General features: G+C 42.4%; 1 protein-coding gene across 2 annotated transcripts in view; it reads right to left on the bottom strand.

The window, feature by feature from the left end:
* The window catches only part of sgsm3 (small G protein signaling modulator 3), a 195703-nt gene that overhangs the window by 93710 nt on the left and 82564 nt on the right, over window positions 1-19429 (bottom strand). For both annotated transcript variants that reach the window (XM_048521343.2, XM_048521344.2), the window contains exon 5: window positions 12164-12369. In XM_048521343.2, the coding sequence (XP_048377300.1) occupies window positions 12164-12369 (206 nt within the window). The remainder of the gene's footprint in view (window positions 1-12163; window positions 12370-19429) is intronic.

Genomic DNA, 19429 nt, shown 5'->3' with positions numbered 1-19429 from the left:
GCCCTGCACCTATTTTCTGTGTTTCTATGTTTTTGAAGATTCAAGTCCAACCTACTCACTCACTCCCTGTTAGACAGCGTAGTGATCCTTCTCTAGATTGTCTACAATGCAGTATACCTTTCCTTAGATGGGAGTGGGTTCAGTTGCATGGAAAATAATGGAGAAGTTTAAAGGCAAGGTTGAGGTAGGGAGGAGATGCTCAGCACAGGTTGTTTAAAGTTTCCAGAAGAAGTAACAAGACAGAGTATGGAAAGGGTCAGGAAGGGTGATGGTCAACACAGGACTAAGAGTGTTGTATTTAAAATGCATGCAGTGTATGAAACAAAGTAAATGAGCTTGTGGGTATCTCAGAAATGTGGCTGCAAAGGATTCAAAGTGGGAACTAGATATCCAAGCATACACATCTTATCAAAAGGACAGGCAGATGGACAGAGCAGCTGGGGTTGCCTTGTTAATAAGAAATTAAATTAAATATAAAGCAAGAGTGATATAGAGTTGGAAGGTGCAGAGTCTGTGTGGATAGAGTTGAGGAACAACAACTCCTGATCAGAGATAGTAAGAACTGCTGATGCTGGAGTCAGAGAATAACACAGTGTGGAGTTGGAGAAACACAGTAGGCCAGGCAGCATCAGAGGAGCAGGAAAGCTGACATTTTGGGTCAGGTCCCTTCTTCAGAAATGGGGCCACTGGAAAATGAGGCATCAGAAGTGGTAGCGGGGAACAAACAAATGGCAGAAGAAATGAAGAGGTGATTCGCATCAGTTTTCACAGTGACAGACACCAGCAGCATACCGGAACCTGAATAAACTTGGGAACAGAGGTGAATATAGTGGCCATCAATAAGGAGAAGGTGCTGCGGAAGCTGAAAGGTCTGAAAGTAGATAAATCACTTGGGCCAGATGGAGTACACCCCAGAGTTCTGAAGGAGATAGCTGAGGAGATGGTACACTTATTGGTGGTGATCTTTTAGCAATCACTGGAGTCAAGGGGAGTCCCAGAGGACTGGAAAATGGATAATGTAACACTCTGTTTAAGTAGAAAGGGAGGCAGAAGAACTATAGGTCAGTTAGCATCTATTCTTAAGGATGAAGTTGTGGAGTACTTGTAGGTACACAGTAAAATAGAGCTGAGACAGTATGGTTTTGTCAAGTGGTGGGCAATTCTGACAAATCTGTTAGAATTCTTTGAGGAGACAATGAGCAAGTTAGACCAAGGAGAGCCAATGAATGTAATCTATTTGGATTTCCAGTAGGCTTTGTACAAAGTGCTGCTAAATAAGATCACAGCCCACGGTGTTAGGGGGAAGGAAATAGCATGGGTAGAGAATTGGCTAACTGGCAGACGACATAGAGTACAGATAAAGGGGACATTTTCAGTATAGCAGCTGGTGACCATGGTGTTCTGCAGCAGTCCATGTTGGAACCACAATTATTCACGCTATACATTAACTAACAGGACAAAGGAACTGAGGGCGTTGTTGCCAAGTTTGCAGGTGACACAAAGAGAGGTGGAGGGGCAGGCAATATTGAGGAGGAGGAAGGCTGCAGAAGGACACGGTCAGGCCAAGAGAGACAGTGCAACAAAATGGCAGATGGAATACTGTGTGTGGGAAAGTGTGAGGTTACATTGATGGGTAGCATACAGGCATTGGCTATTTCAAAGTGGGGAAAGGCACACAAAATCTGAAATACAAAGAGACTTGGGAATCCTACTTCAGGTATTCTCTTAAGTTTAACATGCAGGTTGAGTTGGCAGTTAGGAAGGCAAATGTATTCATTTCATTCTGAGAATATCTTTTCAAGGACAAGTATCCCTCTCCTATAGTATCCCTCCTGTAGTAGTCTCCATTCTGACAATATCTTTTATTCCAGCTTGTATTAAATTCAATTGGCCAATATGGCATGATTTGAACGCATGTCCGCAGATCTCCTGGATTACTGGTCAATGAAAACATAGATCAAAGACACAGAAAATAGGATGCGTCGGCCATTCAGGCCTATGAACATTATGCACCATTCAATCTGATCATGGCTGACATTCCAACTCTGTACCCTGTTCTCGCTTTCTCCCACGCCCTTTGATCATTTGAAAGCCCAAAAGCTTTCTGCAACTCTTTTTCGAAAACATTCAATGTTTTGGCCTCAACTGCTTTTGGCCCAGTAAGGCACAAAGTTCTGGTATGAAGCAGAGGATGATGGTTGAAGGTCGTTTCTCGGACTGGAGGCCTGCGAGTAGTGGCGTGCCACATGGGCCGGTGCTGAGACCTTTGTTACTGTTATTTATACAAATGATCTGGATGTGAATGTACAAGGTATGATTGGTAAGTCTGCAGATGTTACAAAATTAAGAGGTATCGTTGATAGCGACGAAGATAATCAAAAAGTACACAGGGATCTTGATCAGATGAGGAAGTGGGCTGTAGATTGGCAAATGTAATTCAATACAGATAAGTGTGAGGTGTTGCACTTTAGAAAGTCAAACCAAGGTGGTACATAAACTGTAAATGGTAAGGTCCTGAGGAGTGTTGTGGAACGGAGGGACCTAGGAGTACAAGTACATAGTTAATTGAAAATGGCATCATAGATATACAGACTGGTGAAGCACCCTGGCCTTCATCAGTCGACGCATGTTGGGATATTATAGTTGTATAAGTCGTTGGTGAGGATGCAGTTGAAGTATTGTGTACAGTTTTGATCGCCCTGTTATAGGAAAGACATAGTTAACCTGGGAAGTGTGCAAAGAAGATTTATAAGGATGTTGCCAGGACTAGTAGGTCTGAGTTTTTTTTAAATTCGTTCACGGGATGAGAGCGTCACTGGCCAGGCAGCATTTATTGCCCATCCCTAATTGTCCAGAGGGCAGTTGAGAGGCAACCACAGTCCATTATAAGGAATGTTTGGCCAGGAAAGGGCTTTATTCCTTGGAGCATAGGAGAATGAAGGGTGATCTGATTGAGGTGTATAAAATCATGAGGGGCAGAGGTAAATTGAATGCATATAGTCTTTTTCCCTGGGATGGGGAACTGAAACTAGAGGGCACACGTTTACAGTAAGGGGGGGTAGATTTAAGAAGGGCCCAAGGGGCAACTTCTTTATGCTGAGAGTGGTGCTTTTACAGAACAGGCTGCCAGAGAAAGTGGTTGAGGCAGGTAAAATAGCAAAATTTAAAAAAACATTTGGACAGGGACACAGATGGGAAGGGTTTAGAGGGAAATGGACCAAATGCAGGCAATTGGATCTAGCTGAGTGGACACCGTGGTCAGCATGGACCAGGGTGGACCAAAGAGCCTGTTTCCATGCTGTATTACTCTATGACTCTGTCATAGTGAACTCCATAGACTCACCACTGTCTAGGGTATGAAATTTCTCCTCATCTCAGTCCAAAATGGCCTACCCCGTTCCCTTAGACTGTGAACCCCAGCTCGTAGAATCATAGGAACCCTACGGTGTGGAAACAGGCCCTTCAGGCCAACAAGACCACACCAACCCTCAACGCATCCTACCTAGAACCATCCCCGCTGTGACCCACCTAATCTACACATCCCTAAACACTATGGACAATATAGCATGGCCGATCCACCTAACCTGCACTTCTTCGGACTGTGGGAAGAAACCGGAACATCTGGAGGAAACCCACACAGACGTGGGGGGAATGTGCAAACTCCATCCAGACAGTCGCCTGAGGGTGGAATCGAATCTGGGTTCCTGGTGCTGTGATGCCACTGAGCCACCGCGCCACCTAGACTCCCTGGTCATTGGGTATATCTTTCCAGTATTTAACTCTGTCTAGTCACATGAACAAGGAACCAGAGTAGACCACACAAGCCTTTTAGCCTGTTCCACCATTCAATAACATCCTGGCTGATATGTTTTCAACCTCAACTCTACATTCCTGCATAGCCCCTATAATCTTTCATTCCCTTGTTAATAAAGGATCTAGTGGCCCCTGCCTTAAAAATACAGCAAACTTTGTTTTAACAGTCACCTCGTGAACTCGCACACTCAATAAACTGGCAAAAATTATATACTTGAAATACTAGAAATTTACTGTATCATCATGATCTCTATAATGCTTGTGTAGTCAGTTGAGGGCGAGAGTGATAAACTTCTCTGCTGGTAAGTTTATTTAAGGCAAAGTTATATATGCTGCAAATAAAGTAAAACATTGATATGTATAACCACTGCCTTATGTTTCTACTACTTCAGTGAGTGTTTTTACATTGCTTATATAGACCTCTTAATCAACTGGAATATTTGATCAACTGGACCATCCTGGTCTCATAGGAGCTGGTTAATAAAAAGCTTGCTGTACTTAAATATTCTGTAACCATTTGAGGAAGGGAATTCCAAAGACTCACAATCCACTTAGAGAAAAATATTTCCTCAGCAGCGATACTTTACTTTGAAACTCTGATTACTAGTTCTATATTCATCCACAAGAAAAAACATTTCCATTTCCACCTAGTCGATTACCCTCAAGATCTTATATGTTTCAATGAAGTCACCTCTATTCTAAACTCCACAGGATACCAGCCTAGCCCACCCAGCCTTTCCTCATAAGGCAATCTGTTCAGACTAACCATTATTGTAGTAAACCTTCCCTTAACTCCTTCTATTGCAGTTAGTATTAACATCCTTCTATAATTACACTGACAATTCTGTACTCAGGACTCCAGATGTGGTCTCATCAATGCGCTGTACAACTGAAGCATAACCTCCCTTCTCTTGTATTCAAGTCCCCTCACAATAATACTTAACGTTCTATTAGCTTTCATGATTACTTGCAGTATCTGAGCCACTAATTTCTGTAAAAACCAAAAGAACTGTGGATGCTGTAAATCAGGAACAAAAACAAAGTTGCTGGGAAAGCTCAGCTTCTGTGGTTCATGCTCTCTGACACTCAGATTTCACTGCATCTCAGAACTCTGCAACCTCTCACCATATAGATAATATGATTCCTTTTCATTCGTTCTGCCAAAATTGACAATTTCACACTTGCCCAAATTGTACATCATCTGCCAAATCTTTACCCAGTCGCTTACCTTATCTATATCCCTTTCCAGACTTGTTATGTCTTCTTCGCTCCCTTACACCATGAACATTTATTTTCCACAATAACCTTTGATGTGTATCTTTTCAAATACATTCTGGAAATCTAAGTACGTTCCATCCACAGTTCAGTATCTACAGCACCAGTTTCATTTTTCTGTGCCGACGATCTTCAAAGAATTCCAACAAATTTCCCTTTGACAAACATGTTGGTTCTGCCTGATTACCTTGAACTTATCCAAGTGTCTTGTTTAATCTATGTAATAACAGTTCTAATGTTTTCCCTATGCAGACCTGATGTTAAGCTAACTGGCCTGTACATTCTTACTTCCTTCCTCCCCTCCTTTTTGATCAAAAGAGTTTTACTAGCTGGTCCTGTTAGGATTTTTTAGGTTTCTTCTGTATTCCAGTGAATATAATCCGAACTGATCCAGTCTCTCTTCATATGTCAGTCTTACCATCCTAGGAAATACTGTAGAACTTTTGCAGATAAGGAGACAAAAGCTGCACGCAATACTCCATGTGTGCTCTCACCAAGGCCCTGTACAAGTGCAGCAAGGCATTCTTGCTCCAGTACTCAAACCTCCTTACCAAGAAGGCCGACATACCATTTGCCTTCTTCACCACCTGCTGCACCCACATGCTTACTTTCAGTGGCTAGTGTACAAGATCGCTCATTGCAGTTCCGTGTTTCCCAATGTATCACCAATCAGATAATAATCCGTCTTCTTGATTTTGTGACCAAAGTGAATAACAGTTATCGATATTATACTTCATCTGCTACTATCTTGCCCATTCACTCAACTTGTCCAAATCACACTGAAGCATCTCTGCATCCCCCTCACAGCAAAACCTCCCATCCAGATTTGTGTCGACTGTAAACTTGGAGATATTGTACTTGGTTTCCTCGTCTAAATCATTAATACAGGTGGTGAATAGCAGGGACCCAAGCACTGCATCTCTGCAGTATACCCCACTAGTCACTGGTTGCCACTTGAAGAATGACCTATTTATTCCTATTCTTTGTTCCATGCCTTCCAACCAGTTCCTCCAATTGTGTCAGTACACTATTCCAAATCCTACATGCTTTTTACATGCTACTTTCTTATGTGGGATCTTATCAAAAGTTTCTGAAAGTCCAAGTAAACCCTTTTTCAATTCTGTGAGTTAAATGCTTAAACAATTCCAGTAGATTTGTCAAGCATGATTTTCCTTTCATAAATCCATTGACTCTGTCCAATCTTGTCACGCCAATGTCAAGCTAACAGGTCTATTGTTTCCTGTTTTCTCTCTATTTCGTTTTTTAAATAGTAGGGTTAGCTCACTTTCAATCCATAGGAACTGTCCCGGAGTCTACAAAATCTTAAAAGATGACCACAAATGCACCCACCATTTCTAGGGCCACTTCCTTAAGTAATCCGGGACACAGATTACCAGGCTCTCAAGATTTTTGACCTTTGATCTCATCAATTTTCACAACACCATTTCCCCACCAATACTAATTTCCTTTAGTTTCTTCTTCTCATTCAATGATGTGTTCCCCAATATTTTTGGGATGTTATTGGTGTACTCCTTAGTAAAGACAGTGTGTATTTAATTAATCTACGATCTCTTTGTTTTCCATTATAACTTCTCCGACTCCTGATTGTGTGGGACCTATCTGCGTCTTCACAAGTCTTTTTCTTTTCACATATGTACAGAAGCTTTGACAATCAGTCTGTATATTCCCCACAGATGTACTTTCATACTCTTCCCTCTCTTAACTGATCCTTTTGTCCCCCTTTGCTTAAATATAAACTGCTCCCAGTTCTGAGGTCTGATGCTTTTTGGAACATTTTTTATGCCCTTTCTTTGGATCTAATATTATCCTTATTTTCCCATGTAGGATTATCTTTCCTGTTTTGTTTTTATGCCAAACAGGAAGGAACAATTGCTGCAGCTCATTCACATGTTCTTTAAATGGTTGCCATTGCTTTCACTATAGCCCGTTTAAATAATTTCTCTGATTTATCACAGCCAGCTCACGCCTCATCCAATGTAGTTTCCTTTATTTGGATTCAGGATCCTGATGAAGAATTGCAAATAATAATTAAAAAAAAACAAACAGCCGTAGATGCTGGAAATCTGAAACAACAACAATTGGCGGAGAAATCTGGCAGCTTCTGTAGGCAGAAAGCAGAGTCAATGTTTTGGGTCCACTGACCCTTCTTCAGAACTGTCTGTAGCTAGGGAAAGGTGATATAAATGCTGAACACAGGAGTTGGGGTGGGGACTGGTAAAGAATTAAGCAATAGATGAAGACAGAATTCAGGTACAAAGAACATCTGTTGGGCAGACAACGGAATATTGGTAATGGTAAGCTGAAGAGAAACAAAAGCTGATAATAGGGACCAATAGTAGCTGAAAATAGGTTAGATATTTCTCAACAGTGCGGAGACTAAAAGCAGACTAAGCGAAACACAATAGACAATAGGTGCTGGAGTAGGCCATTCGGCCCTTCAAGCCAACACCACCATTCATTATGATCATGGCTGATCATCCACAATCAGTATCCTGTTCCTAAGTATCCTATGTTCTTTCTGCAAAAATGACCCCAAGCTCCAATTCCTATCATGTCGATGCACCTCTATGCTCCCAGATCAACAATTGTATCTCAGGCTTGCTGCAGTATTCCAGTGAACACAAGCTGGAAGAAAAGCACGTCACTTACTTCTTGGGAACCCTGCAGGCCACAGGCCTCAATACTGAGTTTAATAACTGGAACACCTTCTTTCATATTCTTTACCCTACCCACACCTCTGATCTTGTCTTCACATGGGCTGCATGACGTCACAGCGAACCCATTCTCACCTATTAATAAATCCTATTATCAGCTTTTTCTTCTCTCTGGCTCACCATCATCCATCCTTTTGTCTGCTCTTTCGAGGGTCCATCTCCAACTTTTTACTCTTTTGCTGTCGACTCTAGGTTCAATTTCCACTGATGTACTCTTTTGCCCTAGGTTCCCGACCTCACCTTCAGCATATATACCACCTTTTCCTAACTACAATCAGTTCTGAAGAGTCACTGGATGCAAAACATTGACTGTGCCTGCTGCCAGACCTGCTGAGTTTCGCCTGAATTTTGCACTTTTGAACTATCATATTATGGTCACTTTTTCCACAGCTAGACCACCAATTATTCCTTTCACATTACGCAGTATGCAGTCTAAGATGGCCTGTTCTCTAATATAATATAGGGAATTAGGAGAGCTCTCTGATGAAGGGTCTAGGCCCGAAACGTCAGCTTTTGTGCTCCTGAGATGCTGCTTGGCCTGCTGTGTTCATCCAGCTCCACACTTTATTATCTTGGATTCTCCAGCATCTGCAGTTCCCATTATCACAGGCCTGTTCTCTAGTTGGTTATCCTCCAGATATTCCTCCTCCACGGTATGCATCAAATTGTTTTGCCCAATCTACGTGCAGATTAGAGAAGCTCATCATTACGACTGACTTCTATTGCTTGCCTCTCTAATTTCCTGTTTAATTAACTTACCCAACATTACCAGTACAGTTTGGGGATCTATACATAGCCTCCACTATCACTTTCTGCACCTTGGTGCTTCTATAAGCTCTACCCATTTAGTTTCACTTCACTGGAGCTAATATCCTTCCTTACTATTGCCTTCATTTCCTCTTTAAACGATAATGCTCCTGGATCTTGCTTTACTTTTTGTTGGTCCTTCCTAAAAACTGAATAGCCCTTGATATTTAGTTCCAATTCCTGGTCACCCTATCGCAGGCACAGCTCCATAATAATTCCAACTCTATCACATTTGTTTATATCGATTTGCATCACTAATTCATCCACTTTACTCTGAATACTCCACTGTTTAGGACACAAAGTCTTAAGGCTTATCTTTTTAATTTTCTTAGTCCCATTCAAATTATTTTACACCAAGACCATGTTTGATTCTTGTCCATGAATTCTCTGCCGATCACTTTTGTTATACACCATTCTGACATTTGTTTCTCCCTTTGTTTTCCTCTCTTCCATTTCCTTGCCTCTCGTCCCCTGCCATTTTAGCTTAAGCTCTCCCCAACTGAACTCGCAAATATTCCCAAGATAGTAGGAACTGCAGATGCTGGAGAATCTGAGATAACGAGGTGCAGAGCTGGATGAACACAGCAGGCCAAGCAGCATCAGAGGAACAGTAAGGCTGACGTTTCAGGCCGAGACCCTTCTTTAGAAAAATTATAGCAAATATTCCCCCAAGGATATCAGTTCCAGTCCTACCTGTTCAGCTTGTACTGCTCCCAATTATGTCATAGCCAATCCCCAAATCCCAGAAACTTGAAATCCTCTCCTTCGAATCATGTCTCCAGCCACATATTCATCTGAAACATTCTGCTACTGCTACCCTGACTAGTATGTGGCACTGGTAACAATCCTGAAATGATTACCCATGATGTCTCGCTTTTTAACTTGCTTCCTAATTCTCTAAATTCTGCTTTTAAGACCTCACCATTTTTAAAAGAAAAAATAATGTTGTTTTAAAAGTGTTGTGTACCACTGCCACTGGCTGTTCACTATCCTAATTCAGAATGTCCTGTAGCCACTCCAAGATATCCATAACCCTGGCACTTGGGAGGCAAAATAATAATCTGAAATGGTGTTATGGCCACAGAAATGTCTCTCTATTCCCCTTACAATTAAATCCCCCACCACTGCAACTACTGCACACATATTCCTCCTCTCCCGTTCAGCAGAACCAACCACGGAGCAACTAATTTGGCTGTCCGTACATTCTTCTCAGAGGTCATTTCCTTCAACAGTGTAAAGAGGCATATCAGTTTTGTGCGGAAATAGCCACAGAGGACTCTCACACTATCTGAAGGTCAAAAATCACTCAATGCCTGTGCAATCTTAGCCTACAGAGATACCACCTCTCTGCGAGTGCTATCTTTGTTACTTTCAGCCTCACAGAAGCTCCACAGTTTCCCCAGCTGCTGTTCCAGCTCCAGCAATTCAGAGAAAGAGATGCAAACTACAGCCTTGAGCTAGGCTTCCAAGACTTACTGCTTTAAATTAAACCCTTAGGTTGCTCTTCAATTCAAATAATATTAAACAATCTAGGAGCTTTCACCTCTAGACCGTTGGAGTAGAATCACAGAATCGCTATAATGCATTTCGAGGCTATTCGGCCAGTCGAGCCTGCACCGATCCTCCAAATAGCAATCCAACTACTCCTGCCCCACCCCATCATTGTAACCCTGAAAATGTGATGGCTAACCTAACTAGCCTGCACAACCCTGGACACTATGAAGCAATTTAGCATGGTTCAATCCACATAACCTGCACATAGGGACTATCGGAGGAAAGTGCAACACCCTGAGAGAAACTCATGCAGACACAGGGAGAACATGAAAACTCCACACACACACCCATGCCTGGAAGCAAACCAGGATCGCTTGCCTTGTGAGGTAAGTGCTAACCACTGAGCTACAGTGCCACCCACTACTGACCTTACAAACTATAAACCATAAATAAAGATACAATGAATTATGTGCGATAAAAATAGTACAAATGTTCACCTGACCACAACATCACAGCAAGAAGAGTAGGCGAGAGACTGAATACCCTATGATGAGTGCTTTATCTGCAAAGCTTAGTCACTGTCTATAGGCTAAGATTTAGTGATGCAACATTTAGTTACAGTTTTACAGCACAGAAAGATATCCTTTGGCCCACTCTGTCTGTGCTCGTCATCAAACTTCCATCTATTTTAGTCCCCTTTTCCAGAACCTGTCCTGCAGCCTTGCAATGTATGGAGTTTCATGTATCAAATCATATTTTTAACTGAGATAGTAGGAACTGCAGATGCTGGAGAATCTGAGATAACAAGGTGTAGAGCTGGATGAACACAGCAGGCCAAGCTGCATCAGAAGAGCAGGAAAGCTGACGTTTCAGGCATAGATCCTTCTATGCCCAAAATGTCAGCCTTCCTGCTCCTTTGATACTGCTTGGCCTGCTATGTTCATCCAGCTCTACACCTTGGTATCTAATATTTTTAATTGTTGTGATGGTTCTAAACTCCACCAACCTTTCAGGCAGTGAGTTCCAGTGACTCAGCATCATCTGGGTGAAAATATTCTTCCTCAAATGCCACCCAAAGCCTCCTGTCCTCCGCCTTACACCTATATCTCTGGTTATTGATCCCTTGGCTAAGGAGAATAATTTCTTCTTATATACACCCCTCATAACTTTTTACATCTCAGTCAGATACTCCCTTAACGTTCTCTGCTCTAAGGAAAACAACCCCAACCTATCTATTCTCTCTTCATAGATTAAATGTTGCAGCCTACTTGCATAGAAAGAAAAACAGAAATAATTCTGAAAAAAGGGTCACTGGACTTGAAACAGTGACTATTACATTCTCTCCACAGATGCTTCCAAACCTGCTGCGTGTTGTTCAGCTATTTTGGGCTTTGTGTCAGATTTCTAGCATACACAGCTCTTTGTTTTCGATGCTTGCACAGATGCAACCACAATAATCAAGAGGGTTAGTGCTATCTAGGAAAGATGTCCCTCATACTTAATTCAATATCCAGACCTTCCACCACTGCTGCACTTTGACTGCCAGACGCACACTGCAGCATCTGGTGCAAGATAGAGTGACTCTCCACTCCAAATATTACAATGGGATGAAGATTATAGCAACATATCACAGAAATACCAGCTACATCAGATTTCTCTCCTGGCTCTCACCCATTCTGAACTGCGCTTGTATTATCGTTGCTTCAGTACTACTGTATTGCTATTCTGTAATTGTTCATCAACTGGCATGTTGGGAACAGACTTAACACTTGATTTACAGCAGTTTAAAGAACTTCTCAAGGCAAGGAGCAATCAGCAAAAAAGATTACTTAGCCTACATCACCCAAAACCGGGGAACAGTTTTTAAAAAAAATTCTATTTGGATTGTTGATCTATGGAATATTCAGCACTGTCATTGCAAGCTTAGAAAAATTAAATCTGTTCACCATTTGAAAAAGAGATAATATAGACTCGTCTGAATATATTTTTAAAAATAGACTGAGAAATTAAAACTTGGGAACAGAACCAAAGTAAGTGACCTGAGGTCTCATGGAGTGTGGGATTCCTGAAAGGACCAGGGATCGCAATTTCTGAGAGCGTGGCAACAGAACATCAATTTTATCCCATGTCAAATCACCAACATCGTGATTGTGTGTGAACTCGAGATGTGCCTGCCATCTCAACCGCTGCTGAGGATCTTCAGGGAGTGGGACTCCAACAATTCTCCTGTTTGGTTCAGCTCCATCTGTGAAAATATAATAAATACATCTGTACATGGAGAAAGACCTTGATAACAGCATCAATACATGCCATGAACACTTCAATTACTGACCATCAAGCTGGAGCTGGATGAATTTCGGATCATTCGGGAGGCTGAGGGGGTAACAGAGAGGAGTTACAGGGAGGTAGTAACACCTCAGGTACAGGAAAAAGGTAGATGGGTTACAGTCAGGGAACAGGCAGACACTGCAGGGATCCCCTGTGGCCATTCCCCTCAATAACAAGTATACCATTTTGGATACTGTTGGGGGCGACAACTTACTGGGGGAAGCCACGGGGTACAGGTCTCTGGCACAGAGTCTGTCCCTGTTGCTCAGAAGGGAAGGGGTGAGAGGAGGAAAGCATTAGTCATTGGGGGCTCCATACTTAGGGGGACAGATGGGAGATTCTGTGGGAACGAAAGAGACTCGCGGTTGGTGTGTTACCTCCCAGGTGCCAGGGTCCGTGATGTCTCAGATGGTGATTTCAGGATCCTTAAGGGGGAAGGGGGAGCAGCCCCAAGTCGTGGTCCATAGGCACCAATGACATAGGTAGGAAAAGGGATGGGGATGTAAGGCAGACATTCAAGGAGCTAGGGCGGAAGCTTAGAGCTAGAACAAACAGAGTTATTATCTCTGGTTTGTTATCCGTACCACGTGCTAGCGAGGCGAGGAATAGGGAGAAAGAGCTTTTGAACATGTGGTTACAGGGATGGTGCAGGAGGGAGGATTCAGATACCTGGATAATTGGGGCTCATTCTGGGGTAGGTGGGACCTCTACAAATGGGATGGTCTACACGTGAACCAGAGGGGTACCAATATGCTGCGGGGGGGGTGGAATTTGCCAATGCTCTTCGAGAGGGTTTAAACTAATTCAGCAGGAGGACGGGAACCTGAATTGTAGCTACTGTGTATAGGAGGTTGAGAGTAGTGAGGTCATGAATAAGGTTTCAAGGTTGCAGGAGTGGCTTGAAGTGTGTCTACTTTAATGCCAGGAGCATCCAGAATAAGGTGGGTGGACTTACAGCATGGGTTGGTACCTGGGACTTCGATGTTGTGGCCATTTCGGAGACATGCATAGAGCAGGGGACAGGAATGATTGTTGCACGTCCCGGAGTCTAGATGTGTCAGTAAGATCAGGGAAGGTGGTAAAAGAGGGAATGGTGTGGCATTGTTAGTCAAGGACAGTATTATGGTGGCAGAAAGGACGTTTAGTGAGGATTCGTCTACTGAGGTAGTCTGGGCTGAGGTTAGAAACAAGATAGGAGAGGTCATCCTGTTGGGGGTTTTCTATAGGCCTCTGTAAAGTTCCAGAGATGTAGAGGAAAGGATTGCAAAGATGATTCCGGATAGGAGAGGAAGTAACAGGATAGATGTTATGGGGGACTTTAACTTTCCAAATATTGACTGGAAACGCCATAGTGCGAGTACTTTAGATGGGTCAGTTTTTGTCCAATGTGTGCAGGAGGGTTTCCTGACACAGTACGTAGATAGGCCAACAAGAGGCGAGGCCACATCGGATTTGGTACTGGTTAATGAACCAGTGTTAGATTTGGAGGTAGGTGAGCACATTGGTGATAGTGACCACAATTTGGTTACGCTTACTTTAGCGATGGAAAGGGATAGGTATATACCGCAGGACAAGAGTTTTCACTGGGGAAAAGGCAATTATGAGGCTATTAAGCAAGATTTAGGATGCATAGGATGGGGAAGGAAACTGAAGGGGCTGGGCACAATTGAAATGTGGAGCTTGTTCAAGGAACAGCTACTGCGTCTCCTTGATAAGTATGTACCTGTCAGGGAGGGAGGAAGTGGTCGGGCGAGGGAACTGTGGTTTACTAAAGTCTCTTGTCAAGAGGAAGAAGGAGGGTTATGTAAAGATGAGGCATGAAGGCACAGTTAGGGCGCATGAGAGCTACAAGTTAGCTAGGACGGACCTAAAGAGAGACCTAAGAAGAGCCAGGAAGGGATATGAGAAGCCTTTGGCAGGTAGGATCAAGGAAAACCCTAAAGCTCTCTATGGGTATGTCAGGAATAAAAGGATGACTACAGTAAGGTTAGGGCCAGTCAAGGACAGTCGTGGGAAATTGTGCGTGGAGTCCAAAGCGATAGGAGAGGCGCTAAATGAATATTTTTCATCAGTATTCACACAGGAAAAAGACAATGTTGTTGAGGAGAATATTGAGATACAGGCTATGAGACTAGATCGGATTGAGGTTCAAAAGGAAAAGGCGTTAGCATTTCTGGAAATTGTGAAAATAGATAAGTCCCCTGGGCCGGATGGGATGTATCCTAGGATTCTCTGGGAAGCTAGGGAGGAGATTGCAGAGCCATTGGTTTTGATCTTTATGTCGTCATTGTCTACAGGAATAGTGTTAGAAGACTGGAGGACAGCAAATGTTGTCCCCTTGTTCAAGAAGGGGAGTTGAGACAACCCTGGTAATTATAGACCAGTGAGCCTTACTTAAGTTGTGGGTAAAGTGTTAGAAAGGATTATAAGAGATAGGATTTATAATAATCTAGAGAGGAATAATTTGATTAGGGATAGTCAACATGGTTTTGTGAAGGATAGGTCGCGTCTCACAAACCTTATTGAGTTCTTTGAGAAGGTGACCAAACAGGTGGATGAGGGTAAAGCGATTATTGCGGTGTATAGGGATTTCAGTAAAGCGTTTGAAAAGGTCCTCCATGGTAGGCAATTGCAGAAAGGTGGCATAGGATTGAGGGAGATTTAGCGGTTTGGATCAGAAATTGGCTAGCTGTAAGAAGACAGAGGGTGGTGGTTGATGGGAAATGTTCATCCTGGAGTTCAGTTACTAGTGGTGTACTGCAGGGATCTGTTTTGGGGCCACTGCTGTTTGTCATTTTTATAAATGACCTGGATGAGGTCGTAGAAGGATGGGTTAGTAAATTTGCGGATGACACTAAAGTTGGTAGAGTTGTGGATAGTGCAGAAGGATGTTGCAGGTTACAGAGGGACTTAGATAAGCTGCAGAGCTGGGCTGAGAGGTGGCAAATGGAGTTTAATGCTGAAAAGTATGAGGTGATTCACTTTGGAAAGAATAACAGGAATACAGACTACTGGGCTAATGGTAAGATTCTAGGTAGTGTGGATGAGCAGAGAGTTCTTGGTGTCCATGTACATAGATCCCTGAAAGTTGCCACCCAGGTTGATAGGTTTGTTAAGAAGTGTATGGTGTATTAGGTTTTATTGGTAGAGGGATTGAGTTTTGGAGCCATGAGGTCATGTTGCAGCTTTATAAAACTCTGGTGCGGCTGCACTTGGAGTATTGTGTACAGTTCTGGTAGCCGCATTATAGGAAGGATGTGGAAACATTGGAAGGGGTGCAGAGGAGATTTACCAGGATGTTGCCTGGTATGGAGGGAAGGTCTTATGAGGAAAGACTGAGGGACTTGAGGCTGTTTTCGTTAGAGAGAAGAAGGTTAAGTGGTGACTTAATTAAGACATACAAGATGATTAGAATGACCACTGTGTTTCTGGAGGAAATTAGAGTTTCCACCGTAATGTTAACCACACAGCAGTTGAAGTTAGGTTCTGAAGTTTTAAGCTGGGGTGGGTGGGAGCAAAAATTGGATTTTCGCCCACAGAACCATTTCAAACACCTCAGATAGAAAAGTTTCAGGTAAATGAAAAAGCTGCAGAAGAGTCAGGAACATTGCGATAAGTAAGTGTCACCTTCAAATATCAACAATAGGTGCTGTACTGTAATATAGATCTTAAAATTTATAATCCCTACAGTGTGGAAACAGGCCATTTGGCCCAACAATTCCACAGTGACTCTCACAGCACTCGACTCAGACCCATTCCCCTATAACTCACCTACTCTATACATCCCTGAACACTTTGGGCAATTTACCTAGCCTGCAGATCTTTGGACTGTGGGAGGAAACCAGAGTACCCAGAGGAACCCCATGCAGACACAGGGAGAACATGCAAACTCTACACAGACAGTCGCCCGAGGGTTGAATTGAACCTGGGTCCCTGGCACTGTGAGGCAACAGTGCTAACCACTGAGCCACCATGTTACCCTTTGTTTTTAGTGCAGTGACTCAATGTAAGGGTCACCTGTTAAAGATTAAGCTTAAGATAATAAAATGTGAGGCTGGATGAACACAGCAGGCCAAGCAGCATCTCAGGAGCCTGCTGTGTTCATCCAGCCTCACATTTTATTATCTTGGATTCTCCAGCATCTGCAGTTCCCATTATCTCTTATCAAAGATTAAGCTTATCCTTTTTTGAGGAAAATTGTTTGATTATTCACATGCATAACAGTACTTTTACAATGGAAAAGGTATCAACTGCAGCAACAAAAATGAAGATGTCTTCTGCTGTCATTTTTTTGTGCTCTACTTTAAGTAGACTGGCAAATCTGGCTTTTTTTACATGGAAGAAAAAACTACTTGAAGGCAAAGAAAGGCCTGCCTCTGCTTCCTCCCACTGATTGTCAGACTGCTTTGAAATGGAAATGAACATCTTTCTGCAAATGGGACTGTAAACCTTTCTGACATGACAAATACTTTACTAGGTATCTAAAGTTTCAACTCAGCTGATGGTCTTAAAATCACAGACATTTGACAAATCCTTAATAACAGTATTCAATTACAAACCAGCAGGCACTTAAAAGGATTGTAAACATTTTTTGCAAGCTGGGCTGTTATGCTGGTGCCTTTTAATAGGCCTACCCTCTGTTCCAATATTTCTCTAGAACTCTATTATGGCTTACAAATGCATTAACTCAACCCCTGTATGAAAAGACAAATGGCTGAAGTCACATATTGGATAAGTGTGCTGTCCGCAAGTAGAGGTAAGTAGTAGAGATTTAATAGTCCTTGAGAAAGATTCTGTCACAATAAGCATTAAAAGTTTATAAACTAAACAGAAGGCGGTCCAGAGGAGGTTCATTAGATTGACTCCAGGAGTTTGTCTTATGAAGAGAGATTGAACAGTTTAGGCCTATATTCTGCAGTTTACAAGAATGAAGGGAGATCTAACTGAGGTATAGAAGATGCTACAGGGGTTTTAAAAAGTTATCAAAGAAAGGTTGTTTTCTCGCGAAGCAATTAAAATGAGGGGTCATAGTTTGAATTAAATAGTTGGCAAATTTAAAATAGAGATGATGAGAAATTACCTCTCTCAAAGGGTTGTGAAACTATCGAATTCATGGCCCCAGCGTGCATTAGATGCTGACACCCTGAGTAAATTTTAGAAGGAGGTGGATTTTTCATTAGTTATGGGTTGAAGAGTTACAGAGAGCAAGCAGGCAAGTGGAGTTGAGACTGTGCTGTGATCAGCCATTACTATATTAAGTGGCAGAGCAGGCTCATGGGGCTAATCCTGCTCCTGGGTCTTATGTTATGTTCTTATAAAAGTATGAGATTATTAAGTGAGAATGTGGGACAGCTAGCAGCTGTTGCCTGCAACTCCTGTTTCATGTGGGAACACCAAGTTGCTTCATGTTTCTTGAGTAACTATGAAGCACTGCTGAACCACTGGAGGGCCTGCTGAAGACTAAAAATGTTCTAAAATGCACACTCCGGGAGATGGTCACTCAGCAGCAGCATAGATTTCAGGAGTAACTGAAAGGAGCAAAGTATGTGACAAATAGACAGGGTAGGAAGAGGCAGGTAGAACAAGAAGGTCCTAGGAGTGTGGCATATACTCTCAAATTGATTTGTAATGTTGAACATGGATCTGTTAACTTGAATCCTGCATAGTGCCTCTGCGAGGGGAAATTTATTGGCAAGCCAGCACAAACCTACATTAGCAAAGCTTAGACATGATGGTACTGTGGTACTGTACCTACCTCTGGGCCAGGAGGTCCAGGTTCAAGTCCCACCTGCTCCAGAGGTGTGTCATAGCATATGTGAATAGGTTGATTAAAAATATCTACATCTGGGTGGGGAACATAGAGAGGATTAAGCTTATGCAACAACTGCTTAGCAACAAAGTAACAAAATAATTAGTCACCTGCTTGTGTGAAGTACTGTGAACCTACACCATAAGTGCACTCAGTTCTTTGTTAACACAAGTAATTCAACAGCTCTTTGTTAATGCAACCCCAGTTCTTTGTTGATGTAATCAGTGCTTACTTAAGGGCAATCACTTATTTGATGATATAAGCAAACTGTAAGTTATTTGTAAATGCAATGAGTTCTTTGTTACATCGGTGAGCCAAAACCCTTAACCTGATTATATAACTAATTTAATTGGTCAAATATGAAAAGTTCACTTTGGACTGCCTAAGGTAGGTCTCCCTGCGCACTTGTGCAATCAAAACCATAATCAAGACTCTGTGGTGTGTCATGTGGAAATGTACCCCAACATAACCAGTACTTTGGGGGTAGATATATCTTTAGAAGTTATTTCATGGGATTTGGATATTGTGGCATGGCAAACATCTATTGCTCTTGAGGGGGTTGTAATGAGCTGCCTTATTGAATGGCTAAGTCCACCTGGTGGAGCTACATTCAGTGTTGTGAGGAAGGGAGTTCCAGGATTTTGATTTTGAAAAGAACTCAAGTGCACAAAGACAAGTAGCATGAGAATAGTTTGAAAATAAAATAGTTTAGAAATAGGAAGAATCAAACAGAGGATATATGCTGTTCAGTCAGATCACTGCATAATTGCGTTGCATTGAGTCTGTAAGGAGTCTTCACAGTCAGTGTCGCCTTGAACCAGTCTGCGGAGAGTGTCCTTGCAGTCAGTGTCAAAATGAAATAATCTGGAAATGGTGTCCTGCTTGTGGCAAAGTGTAATGAGGGTCTGTTCAGTTTCAGACCCTCTTGTTGCCACAATGTACATAAATACTGTCCTGCAAGAAGAAGAAATGTCTTTGGTTTTAGCACCTGCAGGGAATGTCAAATTCCAGCATTTGTTTTTCTTGATACCCAAAGATTGTACAGAACTGCTTTAGGGCCTGTGAATGTAGATAAGGTTTTTCTTAATGAGTACAGAATATTTTTCAATTAAAAAAAGTGACAGCACAAGGAAAACTAGAGTGGTCTTACTCTGCTGCAGGAGTTGAG

This window comes from Stegostoma tigrinum, chromosome 38, assembly GCF_030684315.1.
Source record: "Stegostoma tigrinum isolate sSteTig4 chromosome 38, sSteTig4.hap1, whole genome shotgun sequence".
Lineage (NCBI taxonomy): Eukaryota > Metazoa > Chordata > Chondrichthyes > Orectolobiformes > Stegostomatidae > Stegostoma > Stegostoma tigrinum.
Note: the sequence above shows the minus strand (reverse complement) of the source record. Positions and strands in the feature narration are given on the sequence as shown.